We start from the raw sequence: 20,556 nt of genomic DNA, 5'->3' as shown, positions 1-20,556 counted from the left end.
AAAGTAGGACAATTCCCAACACAGGTCCACATGTAAGCTTATAAGTAGGGATCTGACCAACAACTTTGCAGTGTCTATAGAGTGATGCAGGCAATCGCATCTGCAATATCTGAGCTTCAGGGAAAGCAACAACCTTGTTGGCGCCCAGATAAATGGCAAAAAATTCTTAACTTTCTACAGGCACTTTAGCAGCTGATGTGACAACATGAGCTATTGCGTGGTAGATATTGTGGGTCCCATTTTGTACAATGGGACCCATGATACATATTAGACATTGCTGTGTGCTAACTTGGTAGCTTATATTACACCAGGCTGTGGACTCTTACTATTGCCGGACCCCATAAGAGTCACACTGGTATTGGCATGATAGAGCTAATAATCTCAATTTTACAATTTGCAGTTTGTCATGTGTTATTTACCCACACCTCACTCCAGTGGCATAGCCAAGGGTGGGCCCATGCCCACCCAATAGCAGCACAGCTATGATGTGGCTGGCAGGGGTCCCCAAGCCCCAACAGCTGAAAACTCCCCAACAACTGTCCCTTCTGTATACCTTGTAAATAACATCTTTACCTGCAGCGAGCAGCGACTTATATATACTGCTCACACTGGCCCCCCCAGCCTTGCCTCTGATGTATTCCCGCCTATGCAGAAACAGGAAGATGCATCAGAGGGAAGGCTGTGAGGTCATGAGCAGTGTGTATTAGTTTCTGCTCGCTGCCAGTGGAAATCTACTACTTGAAAGGTATGTGTGGGGAGATGGGATGTTTGAGAGAGGAGAGACCAACTCACTTGTGGGACAAGGCAGAGCTCTTCTGCCCACCCATTTTGGACCCAGCCCCATCCAAAATTGGGTGTCTGGCTAAGCCCCTGCCTCACTCACATTATGCCACCCACTCTGGGCAAGGGAGGTTTAACCAGTCAAAAGCAACAACCTCACACAATTAAAGGCAATGAGTTAAGCCTTACTTAAATCACCTATGACACATGCTTAGGTTAATACCCAGAAAGTTCCTAGGAACAGCATGCATTTTCATTACAGTCTAAAAACATGATGGCTCATTTTTCTTGACCAAAAACGTGAAACCAGAGGACTAATTGCATAATATATTTCAAAACACACACACACACACACACACACCCTAGGTTTAATCCAGCCATGTCATCCCTCCATATCTGTTTTGCACACTTTCTGCAGTGAATAAACTCTATCCAGTATAGCTTCCATGTGCATCCTGGTTGGAATTAACCCTCTTCTTGGAATTCAAATACCTGACGTCCTGTGTTTGAAAATCAAGAATAAAACCGCAACATTTGTACCAAGAGTTAAGGAAAAGGAACCCCTGGGACAGAGAGATGTCCAGCCATTGCATTACAGTAATACTTATAAACCATTTTCAGCACATAAATGTTCCACGGTTTGCGGCGTCTAGTTAAAGATTGTTGCTGCATTCATTGGACTACATGAGAGAGGAAAGGGTTAAAAATGGGGGAAATCTCTTTTCCGTGTGAGCAGCTGCAAATGAAAGCTTACGCTGCTATAGGTCTAATAAGGATTGGTAATTCATAAAAGTCTTTTTTTTTTTTTAAAGGAATCTTTTGGGAGGGGAGGTGGAGAGCGGTCAAATATAATGAACAGGGCAAGTAGACATGGGTTATCATACACTCTATGGGGCAGATGTATATGTAACACGATTTCACATAGTACCCAAAGGAGCGGCAGATTGCTGCTTATAACTAGAAACACACCCCTCTTCCACTCCAATCACCAGAATTAGCCTAAAAAGATTGATTCAAAGCTGGTGGCAAGGTAGTAGGGGTAAGGGGGGGGGGGGGGAACAATTTGCCTCTAGAGGATAATACTGCACTAAATAAAGATCCCAAACTTTAATTCTCCCTATGAAGGACAGTGGGTCATGGCCCCTCTCTATACTTCTGAGATTTGGAAGGACACATAGCCTAGAAAGTGCATTCAGCAAACAATTAGGAAACTAAAGGCCTCACTGGTTATCCATCTTGAAAACCCACCTCCAACCACTGATCCAATATCAAATTATTCTATGTGGCAGGAGAAAATCAGACCATAGCTCTCTAATATAGAGCTAAAAATGACAATCACCACACCAAACCTCATCAAAAATTTGAATTCAAAACCTTGTAAGCATTTAGAAAGGCTCAATACCCGTAATAAAAGTCAAACTCAAAACAAAATTGTGCTTTTCTTTTAAATAAAGTGTTATCTAGGAAAATGGAAGCACTGAAAATTGAAAAAAAAAAAACGAATTAGAATCAAACATTGTGGAATGTTACATTAACACATTATGAACTAAAATTCTACGGTGTGGTTAGGCAGCTTAGTGAATTGCTCAGAAATTAAAAATAAATTATTATAAAATAGATTTCTGTACATTTTACATACATATATATATCTATATATATATAAAGTATTAAGTTCACATGGTAATTCTAACACACTGTTAGTCTTAATCCCAACCGAAGTTGAGTCCCGTCATCTGGTAGAATTTCATGTTGAAAGGCCTGTAGAACTCCCGGAGTCTCTGTACTACTTCCTGGTCTATGTTAGGATGGGTTCTACCTTTCGTTTTGCCCAAACAATGGGGCTTACTGCTGCCTTCTGCCTTCTTCAAACAAGGGAAACCCTTAGTCTGGTTAAAATAGAAATGTTTATCTGTGATAATTCTCTTGAGGCCCAGAAAGTCCTGAACCCTCCCTAGTTCTCCAGCAGGATCGGTGATCAACCTTTCCCCACTCACAAAGAGTATTTGAGACACTGGGAAATACTGAAGCCAGTTTTCTAGATGTTTGGCATAGATGCCAATTTGGATAGCGCTCCACGATGTGTCAATAAGACCTGTAGTCCTATTTTTGAAGGTCAGACTTTCAAAGGTGGGTATGTCTGGCCTTTTAGATAAAGTCTGTGTGTAATCGGATATTGCTCTTGTCACAGGGTCCCTGACGACGACAATAAGCTTCATATCTTTGGACATTGCAGAGATACGAGCAGGTGCTTCCTTGGTTACAAAGTAGCTGGGCGTTTTCTCCATAGTAATCTGTCCATCCAGGGTTCTTGGCATCAAGTCCCTGAATATGAAGGAACACAATGGTCAGTAGAGAACAATGTACTTCTGTTGTTCATATACACATACAGCTGCTAGTTATATCACAGACTTTCAAATCATTACAAGTTAAATATGAATATTCAAAATGCTTTAAAAAAATCTAGTGATAATATAATATTTTCTAAAATTCTTACATTTTTATAGTGCAAATAAACTCTGTAGATACAATGCAAGATTAAGGTGTTTTCAATAGATGCCATTTAAAAAAAAACCATTTTGTAGTATTTGGGCAACTAAAAGCACTTAGGTTTGCAATCATGTCGCACAAAGTACATAAATTATTTCCTTTACATCATAATAAGTAGTTCCTGACATAAGAAAATGCTTTCAAAGAATGAAAGAGCAGAGAGCAGTTCTGTTTATCCAGTATGCCCAATTTTCTTTCATATTCAAAAAAATACTATGGCTCAACATGCTTTACAGACATAGCATGTCTGTCATGCAAAGCCCTCAAGAAGTTGAGCTTCCAAAGGGAAATAAAGGCCACTCTTTAGGGATGTGGTACATCAGGGGGTACAGATGACATATATTTTGCACAACGACAGAAGTCTGCAGCAGTAATATTCTTTTGTCCATAAGACACAGGCAACCAATAGCAAACAGCAAGAGGAAACTAAGGGGTCCTTTTACCAAGCTCTGGTAAAAAGGGCCCTGCGCTAGCAGTGGGGGGTCATTTCTGCCACGCGCTGAAGTCCTTTTTACTGCAGCAGGTAAAAAAGCTAAAAAAAAAAGAGAGAGAGAGAAGTGGAGGGGCATAATCAAAAGTGGGTGCCCATTTCCATGGGCGGCCATGCGAAGGGGCGGGACAAACCGTATTTTCGAAAAAAGATGGGCGCCCATCATATTTTTGATAATACGGGTTGTGCGGGGCAAATGCCTAGGATTTGGGCATTTTTGAGCTTGGCACTATCGGTTTTCAGCGATAATGGAAACTGAAGGCGCCCAGCTGAAAAACGAACAAATCCAAGGCGTTGGGTCGTTGGAGGGGCCAGGATTCATAGTGCACTAGTCCCCCTCACATGCCAGGACACCAACTGGGCACCCTAGGGGGCACTTTTACAAATTAAAAAAAAATTAAAATAGCTCCCAGGTGCATAGCGCCCTTCCCTTGTGTGCTGAGCCCCCCAAGTCCCCCCCCCCCAAAAAACCCACTGCCCACAAGTCTACACCATTACCATAGCCCTAAGGGTGCAGGGGGGCACCTACATGTGGGTACAGTGGGTTTTGGGGGGGTTTGGAGGGCTCAACATTAACCAGCGCAAGTGGAACAGGTAGTGGGGGATGGGCCTGGGTCCGCCTGCCTGACGTCTACTGCACCCACCAACAACTGCTCCAAGGGACCTGCATACTGCTGTTATGGAGCTGGGTATGACATTTGAGGCTCGCATACAGGCTGTCAAAAAAAGTTTTTAAAGTTCATTTTTTTGTGGTGGGAGGGGGTTAGTGACCACTGGGGGAGACAGGGGAGGTCATCCCCGATTCCCTCCTGTGGTCATCTGGCCAGTTGGAGCACTTTTGTGGGACTTGGGTCGTGAAAAAAAAAGGGTCCAGCAAAAGCGACCCAAATTCTTGCTTCTGCCGCCCTTTTTTTTTCGATTATCGGCCAAAGGCATCCATCTCTCCTCGGCCGATAAACACGCCCCAGTCCTGTCTTCACCACGCCTCCGACACGCCCCCATCAACTTTGTCCGTTCCCGCGATGGAGTGCAGTTGAAGACGTCCAAAATCGGCTTTTGATTATACCGATTTGGGCAATTTTGCGAGATGGGCACCCATCTCCCGATTTGGGTCGAAATATGGGCGCCCATGACTTTCGAAAATAAGGCTGAAGGTCATGCTGTAAGATTGCTCTTACCATGTGACCATGTGGGGGACTTCCATGCTAACTGGGTAGTGAGCGGCGCTGCCCAATTACCGGAAGGTTAGTGCCATGCTAAAAAATACAGGCCAATTTTCCCTAGCATGGGAAATGGTGCATGCTGGAACTGGAACTACCAATGGTGCCCCTGTTGGGCAGGCAGTAGCTCCAGATAGATTAGCATGTGGTAAGCCCTTACCACCGCTTTATAAAAAGGCCTCTCAGAGTCTTGATAACCTCAGGAGTGATTGCACTATGGGAAATGAAGTGTTAAACACAGGGGAGTGACTGGCACTGTGGAAAATGTCCCTCTAATTCTATAAAATTGGATGCTCAACTTTAAGCTGAGCGCACAAAGTTATGCACAATTTAATAATTGGCTGTTAACTGGTGGTATTTGGCACCAATTAGTTGCACAAGCAACTGCCCTTAGTCACTATTCTAGAACTTGTGTGCTCCATTTTCATTACGTACAATTTCTATGAGGGCATGGACATGGGATGGGTGTGGCTGGGTCATGGACGTGCCTAAGACTTAGGTTCACAGGTTATAGAATACTAGGGGTTGGGTGCCTAACTGTAAACAGTTAGGGATGACCACTTACATCAGCCTTTGACATGGTGTAAGTACTCGAGCCTAAAGTTAAGCATGAAATGGTAGACTTACACTAGTATTCGAATTTGTACTAAGCACACATTATCCCAGTGCCTAACGTTTGGTGCTCTTTCCTGAATCTGGACCTATCCCCTTAATTCTAAAAAAGCCACTAAAATTGCATGTGCAAATTTAAGTATGTGCCAATTTTTGCATGCAAATTAATTGAACTACCTAATTAATGCTAATTGGCTTAACAAGCAATTATTGGTACTAATTAGATTTAATTTGAATATATGTACCTAAATTTTACACGCAAGTTCAAAAAAGGGGTGTAGAAATGGGAGGGTCATGGGCGGAATGAGGGCATTCCTAAAATTAATGCACATAGTTCTAGAATTAGGGGAAAATGCACCTAATTTAGTTGCAAAGACTTGCACCATGTTTCAGTTGCTGCAAATGGTCACTCCTACAGTTAGGCATGATTCCCGGGTGTAAGCACTATTCTATAAACCACACCTAACATTAAGTACGGCTTACAAAATACTGGGGGGGGTTTTGGCGCCATATATAGAATTCACCCCTATGGAGGAGATTCTATATATGGTGCCTAAAAAAAAATTGGCGCTGAAATCAGTGCCAACTAAGCGTATTCTATAATCAGCACCTAGATTTTGGCGACGATTATAGAATACACTTAGTTGATATTTCAGCACCTAAATCTTCATGCATCCATTTACACCAGCTAAAACATGGTGTAAATCCTGGCGCATAGATTTAGGAGCACTGGGCCATATTCTATAACTAGGTGCCTAGATTTCACAACACCCATAAAACACCCATTCCCTGCCTATAACCACACCCCTTTTTGACTGTACATCTTTACATATTCATTGTGGGTTTCCTGAAAACCTGACTGGCTAGTTGTGCCCGAGGACTGAGTTGAAAGCCCCTGTGCTAGGCTGATAATCAGGTCCTACAAACTGAAATCACAGAAGCGCAATGGGCTAGATTCAGTAAATGGCTCAATGGATCCTCAGAAGCTTAGCTGAGACTGGGTGGCAGAGCTGGTGGTGGGAGGCGGGGCTGGTGGTTGGGAGGCGGGGATAGTGCTGGGCAGACTTATACGGTCTGTGCCCTGAAAATGACAGATACAAATCAAGGTAAGGTATACAGAAAAAGTAGCACATATGAGTTTATCTTGCTGGGCAGACTGGATGGACCGTGCAGGTCTTTTTCTGCCGTCATCTTCTATGTTACTATGTTATTCTATAATGCCCAGTGCTGATTTTTGGACCCAAATTTGGGCCTGATGAACCCAGGTGTAATTCCTGGTGCCCAATTTGGGCATACTTCCCAGGTATTCTATAACACTGCGCATAAATTTTAGGAAAGTTTCTGACCTGCCCATGCACCTCCCATGACCACACCCCCTTTGGGGTTGGAAATTATGGAATTCGGGCGCGCATTGTTAAAGAATAGCACGTAGCAAGATGTGCGTGCAACTCCAAATTAGTGCCAGTTAGCACCCAATTGCTGGAACTAATTGGCTGGTTAGGCAGTTTAGTTGGGCGCACATCTTGGCTCGGCATCAATTTTGGGCGCCATATATAGAATCCAGAGGAATCTCAAGATGTCCTATGGAGTTGGCTGCTGACAGAGCTGGTCTAGTAGCTTCCCAGCTCAAGTTCCCCTGTTTCAGTGCCATGCTTTCACCATCTTCTCTTGCCTGCCTATTACCCAGGCGAGTTACAGTATAACACACATAATTAAAACAAACATACACAATTTGTTCCATACTCTACATATCAACATTTAAGATAAAAATACCAGAAAAAACAAACAAACATGTTTTCAGCTGCTTCTTAAATGCAGACAATTCAGTAATCATAAACAATTTCTCTGGTAACTTATTCCATAAGAGAATCTACAATAGAGAAAGGAGCCTCTCTTGTAATTATATAAGGTGCTTAGATAAACAGGCCAATGAAAGCAATTTTGTCCTATCAGATCTCAATGCCTGCAACGGACGATAAATTTCTATAGCACTAACCCAGTCAGGGTCTTGAAAATATGAACCAATTCTGTAGTATACTGGGAGCCAATGTAACGATTTAAACACTGGGGTAATATGATCAAAATAACCTACCCCTACCAACTTTACTGCTGCATTCTGTAAAATTTGCAAGGCTTTATAGCCCAACATATTTATGTATTCATTCATTCATACTTGTATCACACAATTATCCAAAAATGAGTTTCGGTTCAATGTGGCTTACATTTAACAGTTGTTAGAGATTACACTGCATATCAAACATATAAACGGCGAGTGACTGTACTCACTCGCAAATGCGCAGTAGAGACTTCCCTCTCTGCCCCGCCCCCGCTTCAGTACGTGATGATGGGGGCGGGACAGAGAGGGAAGCCTCTACTGGCATGCTGCAGACGTCGGAACCGCTCCCCCTCCCCCGGAGTCGCCGCCGCCCCTCCATCTGGCCCGAGCACTGTGAACTTACATCAGCACGCAGCAGCAGGCACATCAGCAAAGCTGCCGTTGGGCTTCCTTCTCTGCCTTTGTCCCGCCCTCGCCAACGTTACGTCACAAGAGGGCGGGACACAGGCAGAGAAAGAGGCTCGTCCCGACGGCAGCTTTGCTGATGTGCCTGCTGCTGCGTCACGTGCTGATGTAAGTTTACAGTGCTGCTCGGGCCGGGTAGAGGGGCGGCGGCAGCGACTCCGGGGGGGGGGGGGGCTCAGAACCCCCCCCCATTCCAAAAGTAGCCCGTTTTCACGGGCTCAACGGCTAGTTATATATAAGGCGTTGCAATAATCCAATTTGGACAGCACCAAACTCTGCACCACAATTTGAAAATCAACCAAAGAAAGCATAAATTTTAATTTACATAGCACCCAAAGGTGATAAAACGAAGACCGGACACTCACTAGTTGATCTTTTATAGGTAAAAATGCTCCAAGACATTGTACTGTCTCACATTGAACATTGGTGGCATGTCTTTTTATAATCATCACTTCTGTCTGAAATATTCAAAACAAGTTTATTCAGGGTTCAATGCAGAGTACAATAGTTTAATTCACTAATAAAATACACAAGCCATAAATCAAACCATAAATCAAAACAATATAAAACCAAACAAAAGTTATCCCTCTCATCAATCTATTTACTAGCATTAACAGGAAACATTTTAATCTTTTCCCTAAATAGTAAGTATCTTTCTAATTTAATATATTTAGGAAAATAAATTCCAAAGTTGAATTGCCATAAATGCAAAAGTAAAATTAGCTATTCTTAAGAATCACACGGTCTTAAGACAAGGTGATTGTAAAAGTCAACTTGTCTCTTAACTGGGATGAAAAGCGAAACAAAGCAACGGACAGTGTTTTAATAAGTATTTCAGAAGTAAATCCATACAGTATCTGAAAATGCAAGCATGCTACTTTAAAATTAATTCCACCCTTAACAAGAAGGCAGTGTAACTTTAGTAAACATTGAAGAAACACTGCTGTATTTTACAGACATCCATTTCTGTATCACCCCTAAATAATATTTTGGATTCTCTACTCCTAATGCAAAACGCATCACCCACTGGGAAAGAAATTTGGATGTCATTCACATTCACCCTAAAATCAGTAAGAAAAAAGGCTACAAGACTTGCAGTCCCCTCATTTCCAAACCATTCAGCATGTCCAGGAATACTAAGAATCTAAGACTTGACCTTTGATGAAGATTTCTTCAATCAAATCAGGCTACTTGCTATCACATCAGGAGACATGATCAGCTTAGCCTAAAGATGGATTGACCCACTTTCCTTATTAGTCACTTAAGATAACATATTAACAACATTTCTGTCTCAGTGCAACTTGCCCCTTATTAAAGAGCAAGTCAGTCATTTAACCATTTAAAAAGAGAGCAGATTGGACCTTTGGTTAATATTTATATAAGGATAGCACTTAAGTCAAGGAGACATTATAAAGAGAGTAAGGTGGTTATTTTAAAACCGTCAATCAAGATTTTAACATGTAAATTGTAGAAACACTGATTATATAGAGCTGAGATTTACAAGTACAAATTGGGGGCATGGCTTGAGCGTGCTTATGTATTCCCTTGCTGTTGTGAAATACTAGTGTAAGCCCACAAATACAGGCCTAACTTTAGGGACAAGCACCTACATTAGATTCAATGGCTGATGTAACTGTAGGCAGTTAGCATTTTATAACACGTGTGCATAGGTGCTGACCACGCCCCCTTGCAGTCGCATGCTATGGATTTTGTGTGCACAATTTTCAGACTCTTGACTAAGGCCCTGATGCTCAAAACTCCGACGCTGTGCTGAACAGTGCTGAAGACACAGCATCGGAACAGCACGTCAGAGCAAATCCCTAATGCTCAATGATGAGCATTATTAGAAAGTCTGGTGGGAGGATAGTGCCTGTTGCATGCGCTCAAGAGTTGTGCATCAAACACAGCTCTTGGGCGCATGCCCAATCAAACTGGTCTCTCTCTCTTGCCGGTCGCTGGAACAGTCTTTCTTCTCCCGTACAGACCCTTTGCCTCTGGTGCCTTTCTGCCTCTTCCCCAGGGCTGTGTACAGAACTCTTACCAATGGGACAGTAAGTACTGTTTCAGATGGTGGCGAAAGCAAAAGAGGAGATTTAGGCATATGAGGAAGCTGTATTTTGGGTTCTGGTGTTTACAATAGGTCTGCTGAACTAGCCCTGAGCTGGCTTAGGATTTCCCATGGTAAGGGTGCCCTAGTAAACCGTACTGTTCTCTGAGCATGGGGGGGGGGGGGGGGGGGGGGGCGGGGAATAGGAAATGACCTCTCTCATTAGCATATGATTTCTGCTGGTTCTTCTTTGTGAAATCACTGTTCCTCATGCTAGAACCTTATAAGCATTCTGCGCTAGCAAATGCGGGCACTAGTCAAACACTATTTATTTAGATTTTGCTCACACCTTTTTCAGTAGTAGCTCAAGGTGAGTTACATTCAGGTACTCTGGATATTTCTCTGTCCCAGGAGGGCTCACAATCTAAGTTTGTACCTGAGGCAATGGAGGATTAAGTGACTTGCTCAAGATCACAAGGAGCAGCAGTGGGATTTGAACTGGCCACCTCTGGATTGCAAGACCGGTGCTCTAACCAATAGGCCACTCCTCCATTCCACTAATGGCCTCCAGTGTCCGCTTCTGAGCAATCACGACCTAAGAGCAGTTACATGCATAATTTAGTGCCAATTAGCAGCAATTATAGTCACTAACTGATAGTCAACACCAATTATATTATGTTAGACGTGCAACTGACACTATTCTATAACTTGCATGGTAAGCGAAAATTGTGCACACAGGTTTATAGAATTAGGGGATAACTCCCGGATTCTATATATCATGCCTAGTATTCTGCAGTGAAATCCAAGCATATTCTATAATGATGTGTGTAACTTAATTGGCTTAAGAAGCTAATCAGCGTTGATAGCAGCATTTAAGCACTAATGTGCACTAATTGGCAATAATTATAATTTATGTGCACAGCTCACTAAGCATATTCTGTAATGCAGAGCACTTATATTCTAATGCACACAGCCAAAAAGAGGAGTGGTTATGGGCAGGGAAATGGGCATTTCGTGGGCATTCCAAAATTTGCATGCACTGTTTAGAATATGCCCCTCTGACCCTAAATGAACACGCCGGTATTTATGCCACGTTTTTCTTGGTGTAAATGGATGCATGTAGTTCTAGGCACTGGGATATCAACTAAGCATATACATTTAGTTGAAAATTTGTTCCATGCGGATTTTTCAGGCGCCACATCTAGAATCTTGCCCTAAGTGTCATATCACAGAGCATATACTCCTGGCTATTAAGAGCAAATAACTGGTTAATTTATTGAGAAACCCAGAATCTGTGCGCATCCATTTACACCAACTAAAACATGTTGTAAAACTTGGCGCATAGATTTCAGTGCACTGGGCCATATAACTAGGTGCCTAAATTTCAGAACGTCCACGAAACACCCATTTTTCCGCCCATAACCATGCCCCTTTTTGCCTGCGCATGTTAGAAGTTCAGCGCAGATTACAGAATACGCTTAGCGAGTTGTATGCCTAAATTCTAATCAGTTCCAATTAGTGCTCATTATTGCTTGTTAAGTGCTGATATCAGCGCTCATTAGCTTAAGCCAATTAAGTTACATGCGGAATTATAGAATCTGTGCCGATTTTGGCACCTAAACCTAAGCACACTATATAGAATCCGAGGGTTAGTGCATAACTGTTTGGCACGTCTCTGCCCCGCTCATGCCCCTCTCACATCCACACCCCTCTTGCAAGTTAGGCACTTAAGAATTTAGACACTAATATTACAGATTACTGCCAAGTGTAGTTACATGTGTAACTATAAATTAGGGCCACTTAGTGCTAATTAACTGCCGATTATTGGTTGTTAGTCTATTAGGAAATTGTTATGTGCATAATTGGCAGTGTTCTATAACCTGTGTGTGTATGTTTGCACACTAAGCAAGATGAGGGAGCTTATGTACATAAAGGCATCCATCCAAAACCAGTATCTCATTAGTCTAGACAAGGAAGATGCTTTTAAAGGAATTTGTGTCACCTAAGTACCAGCCATCTTTTCGTCAGGCTTGCTCCAGGAACCTGAGAATTGAATTCCCTGCAAATATCCTTCTATCCTCAATGACTCCTTGTTTTTTTATTTTTCCAGCTGTTCGGAGTTTTTTTGTTTATTTGTGTTTTTTTTACTTTGGGAGAGGAACTGGAAAGGCCTTCTTGTGGGGATAATGTTAGGGGCTTGATGTCACTCTTTAAACTTTATAGACTCACTTGTATCTAGATATAAGGCCAGAGGAGAACTTAATTAAGACTCACAAAGCAAGCAAGTAAACTGTCTTGTATTTTTTAAGCTCATAACAGATGCCTGCTGTCCAAATAAAGAGAGGAAATGACACCTTTTAAGTCAAAAGATTATCACTTCCAGAGAAGAAAAGTGCTTATGAAGTGTTAAATACAAAAATATTCTTTTCAAAAATAGACTGTGTGAAGTCACTGTATTTGAAATCAGCATGGCCTAGATTATCTGAGGACTTATGGAAACAATTGATGAAAGACAGCAAGTATATAGATGTATAGGAGCAAAAAGCATGTCAAAGGGCAATAGGGTGAAGGCTCAGAGCAAATCAATTGCAAGTACACCAAGATCCACTTGGTCAGTCAGCAGGATAGCCCTTTCAGGACAGTAGTTCCTAACTCAGTATTAAAGTTGTAGATCCAAGTTGTCAAGATCTCTAGTTCAAAAAAAGCCAAAGCACTGTTCCACTAAGTGTGAAACCCTCACCCCTCATGGCATGCAGGCATCAAATCTCTAGAATCTCTGAGCCCTAAAACCTAACCATTGCGAAATTCAAACGATCAGACACAATGTATGACAGTGCGACACAGGTTACTAAAAGGGGAAGTTATTAAGGTGTGGTAAAAGGAAAAAACTTTTACTGCACCTTGATTTACCACAGGAGTTACAAACCTGTGATATCTCTGACAGATTGCTGACTTCTGTGGCAAAAGATTAACACTACCCGAGAGTCATCTCACAGGCAACGTTAATCTGGTAGCCTGGGAGCATTTACATTCCAACATTTATAGCCACATATACATCTGTGAGTCCAGCTGTACAAAGTGCCGGATTCACCAAACTTTTACACCATCAATACAATGAGGTTTGTCATCACATTTTCCATTGTGTCCCCCTCCGACCCTCTATGATATAGCATCTCTCTATCAGGAGTGAGTCCAAATACACTAAGACAATACAGTGCAAAAAGAAAACATTGTATGTGAGAAACCCCTCTCAGCTTATACTCCTCTTCATCTTATTATCCCTCCCTCCCCTTCAACTTTCAGTGAATGTTATTAACCTTCCAGCATGTTAGCCATAACCCATAAACACAAAACAGTATAACTTGTATATCACATTGAATAAGATAACCCCTATTTCCCCCTTTTCCACCCTATACCCTCCCTTCACATGGAGTACCCTTGTCCATTGCATTATATATGTATCAACTTTTTCCCATCGACCCTTCAGGTGGCCTGGTTTCTTATGACCCCCCTAGGCTATCGACGGCAAGACAGCAACTCCTTCCCTTATCCCTATCCCACTCCCTACCCCTTCCCTGAGTAGCCTGGGAGCATTTAAAAGGGGCTAAGGAAATGTGGGGCTGCCCCCCATCAAAACCCCCTGCATGATCAAAACCCCACCCTGATCAGAACCAACCCTCCTAATAAGCATTAACTCCCCCTGATCAGAGCCCCCCAGATGAGCATTCCCCCTGATCAAAGCCCCCACTTCCAATCTAAGACCTCCCTCCAAAGAGACTCTCACCTATCAGGCTGTTACTCCACTGATTATTATTGACTTGTTTTTTTTCCTGGTTCTACTGTGTATGTATAGTACCTTTTTGTTTGTATAGTGTGTACAAATAAAATAAAATGTTAAAAAAGAAACTCCTACCCCTAACCTAAGATCTCCCCCTCCCTGAAGAAACTTCTAAATGATCCTCACAAACCCGTAGGGCCTACCAGCCCTTACTTGGTGGTCTAGTGGTTTCTTGGACAGGAACAATCCAGTCACTCATGCCCTTTCCTGCATTGTAACTGAAATTAGTGTCCCTAGTGGTAGCTCATGTTACTACACTACAAAAACATGGCCCATAGCGGTACTAACATAACTGGGGCTTGCTCCTGCCCCTGAAACCAGTAGACCACTAAGTAATGGCAGATAGGCCCCCTGAAGTTTAGGGGGATCCTTTTGCGGATGGGAGTTTCTTAGGATGGAGGGCTTTGAGGAGTGGATGCTACCTGGGGGGGGGGGGGAGGGGGGGAGGGGAAGGATAATACTACAGCTCCATTAATATGCAGCCCAGGAACACTGGCCTGAACTTTGAGACCCAATACTCCTGAAGGTATGGTAATGTGTTCCTATGCTATAGGGGCACCTCTTGCATGGTAGCTGATTACCTAATTGGTGTCCCCCACTGGGAATGGCCATGGGAAGAATCTGATGTATTTTAAATTATGAAGGGATACGTTTGAGGAAAAAGTGTCTTTGCATTCTGCATTCTTTCTGCCAACTGACAAGAGGACGAGTAGGCTACTGAAGAAGCAGAGTTTCAGATACTAGCTTGTCGCTGGACAACGAAAAAGTAGAGAGGTTTCGGTCTTTTCTTGCTATCCTAAAGTCAAGTAGAGAACTTATTTACTGTTCTCCATTTCGAGAAAAGATGCATGCATGATGCTAGTGATGTAATAATCTTGTAAATTTTGTTTGATGGTTGAATTCCTGTAATTCCCACATACAGTTCACATATGAACTGTATGTGGGAATTACATACAGTTATGGAAGTTGTTGAAAACAATCAAGCATTCTCAATGTATATATTAAAAATACTAACAGGAACACTATGTTATAGTATGATAGTTGTGAACTAAACAGTATTGAGAGGAAGAGACACCCCAGATATCAATATAACACAAAAAGTAATGGGATTCTCACATGAAGAGTAAGCTCTCCAGAAGGGTGTTAAAAATGACTTAGCTTTAGCTACCGTATGAGCAGCTACCGTCGGCTTTTTCTGAACGGAATTTAAATTCCCTGGACCTGTGATCCTGATGCAGCCTCTCGAAACGCTGGCCATCGTTGGTCACGGTCGGGTTGAAGACCTTGTTAGCAATAAGAGAAGAGATTTGCAGCTAAAGCTATTTTCCACTGCTTCTTGTTATAAAAATATAAAGTTGTTTTTCACTGATTTTTGAGAAGATAGGAGGTTTTTTGCCGATGATGAGGAAGTCCTGCTCCTGCAGTGTATAATCTACAGCTGGGAGCTTCTTGAGGCTTTTTCCTCCTTCCATATTTACACCCTTCTGGATAGCTTACTTTTCATGTGAGAATCCAATTAATTTTTGTGTTACAGTATGATAGTTGCCATCCTGCTAATTTGAAAAACAATTTACCTTTTTCTCAGTTGTTGTGTTACAGAAGGAGCATCTACCAAGTTAAACATAAAAATATAGAACTGTTATTGAAAATTAAAGGTCTAACCAGGGGTGATAAGATCCAAACACATGCTAAGAGAGCCCATAGGTTAACTATGGGCATAACATTGGTTTCGCTGCTATGCTAAATTCATTTAGATTGGTGGTGGGGTGTGTTTGGATGTCACAGCTACGGTAACATGTCAAAGCAATTTGCCTCACTAATTTGCTTCATTTCTTTGTAGGCGTGAATAAGCATGTCGATAAAGGTGTGACAGTTGATGTAGTAGTATATCTAGATTTTCAGAAAGGTTTTGTCAAAGTTTCTCATGGAAGACTCCTGAGAAAATTAAAAAATCATGGGATAGGAGGTAATGTTCTATTGTGGATTAGGAATTGGTTATTGGAAGAAAAGAGAGGGTAAGGATAAATGGCCATTTTTCTCAATAGAGGATGGTGAGTAGTGGAGTGCTACAGGGATCTGGTGCTATTTAACATATTTATAAATGATCTGGAAGTCAGAACAACAAGTGAGGTGATTAAATTCACAGAAGACACAAGACTATTCAAAGTTATTAAAACACATGTGGACTGTGAAAAATTACAGGAAGACCTTAGGAAATTGGACGACTGGGCATCCAAATGGCAGATGAAAATATAATGTGGACAAATGCAAAATGATACACAGTGGAAGGAATAATCTGAATCATAGTTACATGTTGCTAGGGTCCACATTGAGAGTTATCAACCAAAAAAGATCTAGGTGTCATTGTGGACAATACACTGAAATCTTCTGCCCAGTGATCAGCGACTGCAAAAAAGCAAACAGGATGCTAGGTACTATTAGGAAAGGGATGGTAAATAAGACCAAGGCCCCAATATTCAGATCGTGGGAGATAGCCGAGCCATTTCTGGTGACTGGGATTGAATATCGGGGGGGGGGGGGGGGGGGGTGTCAGCCAGTTTGAAGATATCCAATTATATCGATATTCAGAAATAGCCAGTTAAACCGGCCAAAGATATACTAGGTTTTGATGCAGACAAATATGACCATCGAACCCGCTTTAAAAAAAAACATTGGCGGATAGCTGATTATATTGTGCGATATAACTGGTTATCTACCAGCCGCTAACCACAGATATTCGGAGGAGGATAGCCAGTTATCCCCTGCTGAATATCAGTTCTGACTGGTTAAATAGTGCTAACTATCAGGCGGCAAAAATATTATAATGCCTCTATCGCTCCATGCTGCGACCTCACTTCTGGTCGCTGTATCTCAAAAAACATATGGCAGAATTGATAAAGGGGATGGAATTCCTCTCATATGAGGAAAGGCTAAAGAGGTTAGGGGCTTGGAAAAGAGATGGCTGAGGGGAGAAATGATCGAGGTCTACAAAATCCTGAGTGGTGTAGAATGAGTAGAAGTGAATTGATTTTTTACTCTTTAAAAAAGTACAAGGACTAGGAGACACTCAATGAAGTTACATGGAAATATTTTAAAACAAACAGGAGGAAATATTTTTTCACTCAGCGAATAGCTAAGCTCTGGAACTTGTTGCCAGAGGATGTGGTAACGACGGTTGGCGCACCTGGGTTTAAAAGAAGATTTGGACAAGTTCCTGGAGGAAATGTCCATAATCTGCTATTGAGATAAGACATGGGGAAGCATAGCATGGTATGTTGCTACTATTTGGATTTCTGCTGGGTACTTGTGACCTGGATTGACTACTGTTGGAAACAGGATACTGGGCTTGATGGAGCATTGGTCTGACCCAGTATGGCTATTCTTATGTTATGTTCTTATGAATTCATAGACTACCTTCACTGATGGCAAAAAGCAATGAATACAATGGTTTGTATTATTGAAAGGAGTATCTGTTTGTGTGTGAAACTGCCATAAGCGGAGGTGAGGCCTTGATGCCTCAGGTCTCACTTGAATAGATATGGGATTAAAGTATTAGTGTATTAAAAAATGAAAATGAGCGCCTAACTTGGTAGCGACTATTCATTTAAAGTGGTATACGATCATTGAAGGTCGATGTGAAAACAGTAAAGAAGTTATGTTCTTAATATACAATATTTAATGTTGATGTAAATAAAGCAGCAACCAAGTTTTTTGTCCATCTAAGTTGTCATTTAGTTTAAATTATTTGTTATGAGTGGGTACGAAAGCTAATGTGATTGCCAAGGTTAAGAGATTTTCTAACCAGTTTTCTAAGATTGTTAAAATGTTATATACCAACATCCATGTTTTAAAGGACACTGATTTAAGAATTGCCTTTTCTTGAGAAATACATTTGAAGGAACTTTTAAGTCCTTCTACATTATCTTTGAAAATTGATAACAAAACTCATACAGTTGTGAGACTGTATAAATGTCTACCATGTAAAACATGCAACATCACTATGCAGCTTAAGAAATTCAAAAAAATCTGTACATCAAAAACATTATCAGTTAAAGTGGTTCACAACATGCAAATGGGATCATTCTGTTTACGTGATATGGAGCGGTATTTTTGAAAGAAACGTCCAAGTTGCGATTTGGACGTCCTTGCAAAACAGCGAAATTCAGGGGCGTGGAAACCCGTATTTTCAAAACAAGATGGACATCCATTTTTCGTTTCAAAAATACCGTCAGAGATGTCCAAATCCTTAAATTTGGACGTCCCTAGACATGGATGTTTCTGAGTTTCAGCGATTTTCGAAACCAAAGACGTCCATGTCAAAAAAAGATTCAAATGCAAGCCATTTGGGCATGGGAGGAGCCAGCACTTGTAGTGCACTGGTCCCCCTGACATTCCAGGACACCAACCGGGCACCCTAGGAGGCACTGCTGTGGACTTCATAAAATGCTCCCAGAAACATAGCTCCCTTACCTTGTGTGCTGCGCCCCCCCCACCCCCCAAAACTCACTACCCACAACTGTACACCACTACCACAGCCCTTATGGGTGAAGGGGAGCACCTATATATGGGTACAGTGGGTTTGAGAGCTCGCTGTTTCCTCCACAAATGTAACATGTAGGAGGGGTATGGGCCTGGGCCCGCCTGTCAGAAGTGCACTGCAGTACCCACTAAAACTGCTCCAGGGACCTGAATATGTTGTCATGGACCTGAGTATGACATCTGAGTCTAGCATAGAGGTTAGCACGACATATTTTTAAAGATGTTTTTTGAGGGTGGGAGGGGTTTAGTGACCACTGGGGGAGTAACGGGAGGTCATCCCCAATTCTCTCCGGTGGTCATGTGGTCATTTCGGGCACTTTTTTTGTGCCTTGTTCATAATAAAAACACGTCCAGGTGACAACGTCCAAGTGTTCGTCAGGGGCGTCCTTGTTTTTTTCGATTATGGGTCAAAGACATCCAAGTCCCGTCTTCGCTATGCCTCCGACATGCCCCCTTGAACTTTGGACGTCCTTGCAACGGACTGCAGTTGGAGACGTCCAAAATCGGGTTTCGATTATTCCGATTTGGACGTCCCTGGAAGAAGGACGTCCATCTTTCGATTTATGTCGAAAGATAGACGTCCTTCTCCTTCGAAAATGAGCCCAACGGTGTCTCTGAAACAAGTTGTAGTCTCATAAGGTCCTCTACAATTTCTCACAGACTCATAAGGTCCTCTACAATTTCTCACCGCGGGAGGTGGTGGAAATGAAAACGGTAACAGAATTCAAACATGCGTGGGATAAGCATAAAGGAATCCTGTGCCGAAGGAATGGATCCTCAGGAGCTTAGTCAAGATCCGGAGGCGGGGCAGACTTATACGGTCTGTGACCTGAAGAGCACAGGTACAAATCAAAGTAGGGTATACACAAAAAGCAGCAAATATGAGTTATCTTGTTGGGCAGACTGGATGGACCGTGCAAGTCTTTTTCTGCCGTCATTTACAATGTTACTATGCATGTGATTTAATACCTTATCAGTCTATCAACACTGTAGCTACAAGGCCATCCATTCTGGCAAAGGCCCAATATCATGCTGGCCTTTGTTGAGAATTTTGGTTGGTTAGGGGGGAGGAGATAAACAGGAACTGCATGGAAACTCTATTCCAATTCCTAAAACTGGATTGAGAAGGCAGTGGTGATCTTGCCATGCATTCACAGTTACCCACAACAATTTGGCAGCTAGAAAGAGGAGAACAGAACAGGGTTTCAGCTATGCCCTCTTGCTGCTCAACTGCTGTTCTGAGCCACATAGAAATATGATGTCCCATGTGGTTCAAAACAGCATTCAACCTTAGTCATCAGGAGGCAGGGATGGCAGATAATCTGGAAAGATGCTCTAAGCTGTGCACTGAGCATCAGATGATATGGGCAGAACCACATGCTAAGGAAGGACTTGTGTTAGAAGATATGGAGGAAGGGGGTAGAAACTAGAAGCCAGGAAGAGGCTTTTATTTTTAGTGCTTTTGTCCCCCCCGCCCATCCTATGGGGTCACACCTGTGGGTGCTGCCATCTTTAAAGACTGAAGCAGGATGCCTGGAAAATTTTGTGTACAAGGATGACCTCCTGAGCCCTGGAGCAGACAAAAGCTATAGATAAAGTCATAGGGGGGGGGGGGGGGGGGGGAGTTTGCCTATTCCCAATTTAAATGATACTTAGACTAGTGCATTCCTTATCCTCAAGACCTTCCCCTATGCTTACTGAGCTAGCAAATAATGACAGCCTGAGACACAGGAAGCAATGCATAGTGCTGGGAAAGATGCTCAAAATATACTTTAGCCCATTCTTCCTGCAGTTATCACCAGCAATTATGAAAAGGAGCTCAAAAAATGGTAAAACTATAATCATCTTTTAACATTAACATCCTTAGTATAAACAGCAGCTATAAGCAGTACAAGGAACAAAGGGTCAATGCGACATCAGGCTGTCACACACCGGTAATTGAAAGGCTCATTCTTACAAAGC

The 20,556-nt window shown here is 42.3% G+C and overlaps 1 protein-coding gene across 1 annotated transcript in view; it reads right to left on the bottom strand.

The window, feature by feature from the left end:
• Positions 1–666: 666 nt before the first annotated feature.
• LOC115472085 (heparan sulfate glucosamine 3-O-sulfotransferase 3B1-like) overlaps positions 667–20,556 on the bottom strand; it is an 84,236-nt gene continuing 64,346 nt past the window's right edge. The window contains exon 2 of the mRNA XM_030206168.1: positions 667–3,102. Within this exon, the coding sequence (XP_030062028.1) occupies positions 2,484–3,102 (619 nt within the window). The 3' untranslated portion in view covers positions 667–2,483. The remainder of the gene's footprint in view (positions 3,103–20,556) is intronic.

Source organism: Microcaecilia unicolor, chromosome 6 (assembly GCF_901765095.1).
Source record: "Microcaecilia unicolor chromosome 6, aMicUni1.1, whole genome shotgun sequence".
NCBI lineage: Eukaryota > Metazoa > Chordata > Amphibia > Gymnophiona > Siphonopidae > Microcaecilia > Microcaecilia unicolor.
The sequence above is the reverse complement of the archived record's forward strand: the minus strand, read 5'-3'. Positions and strand labels throughout refer to the sequence as shown.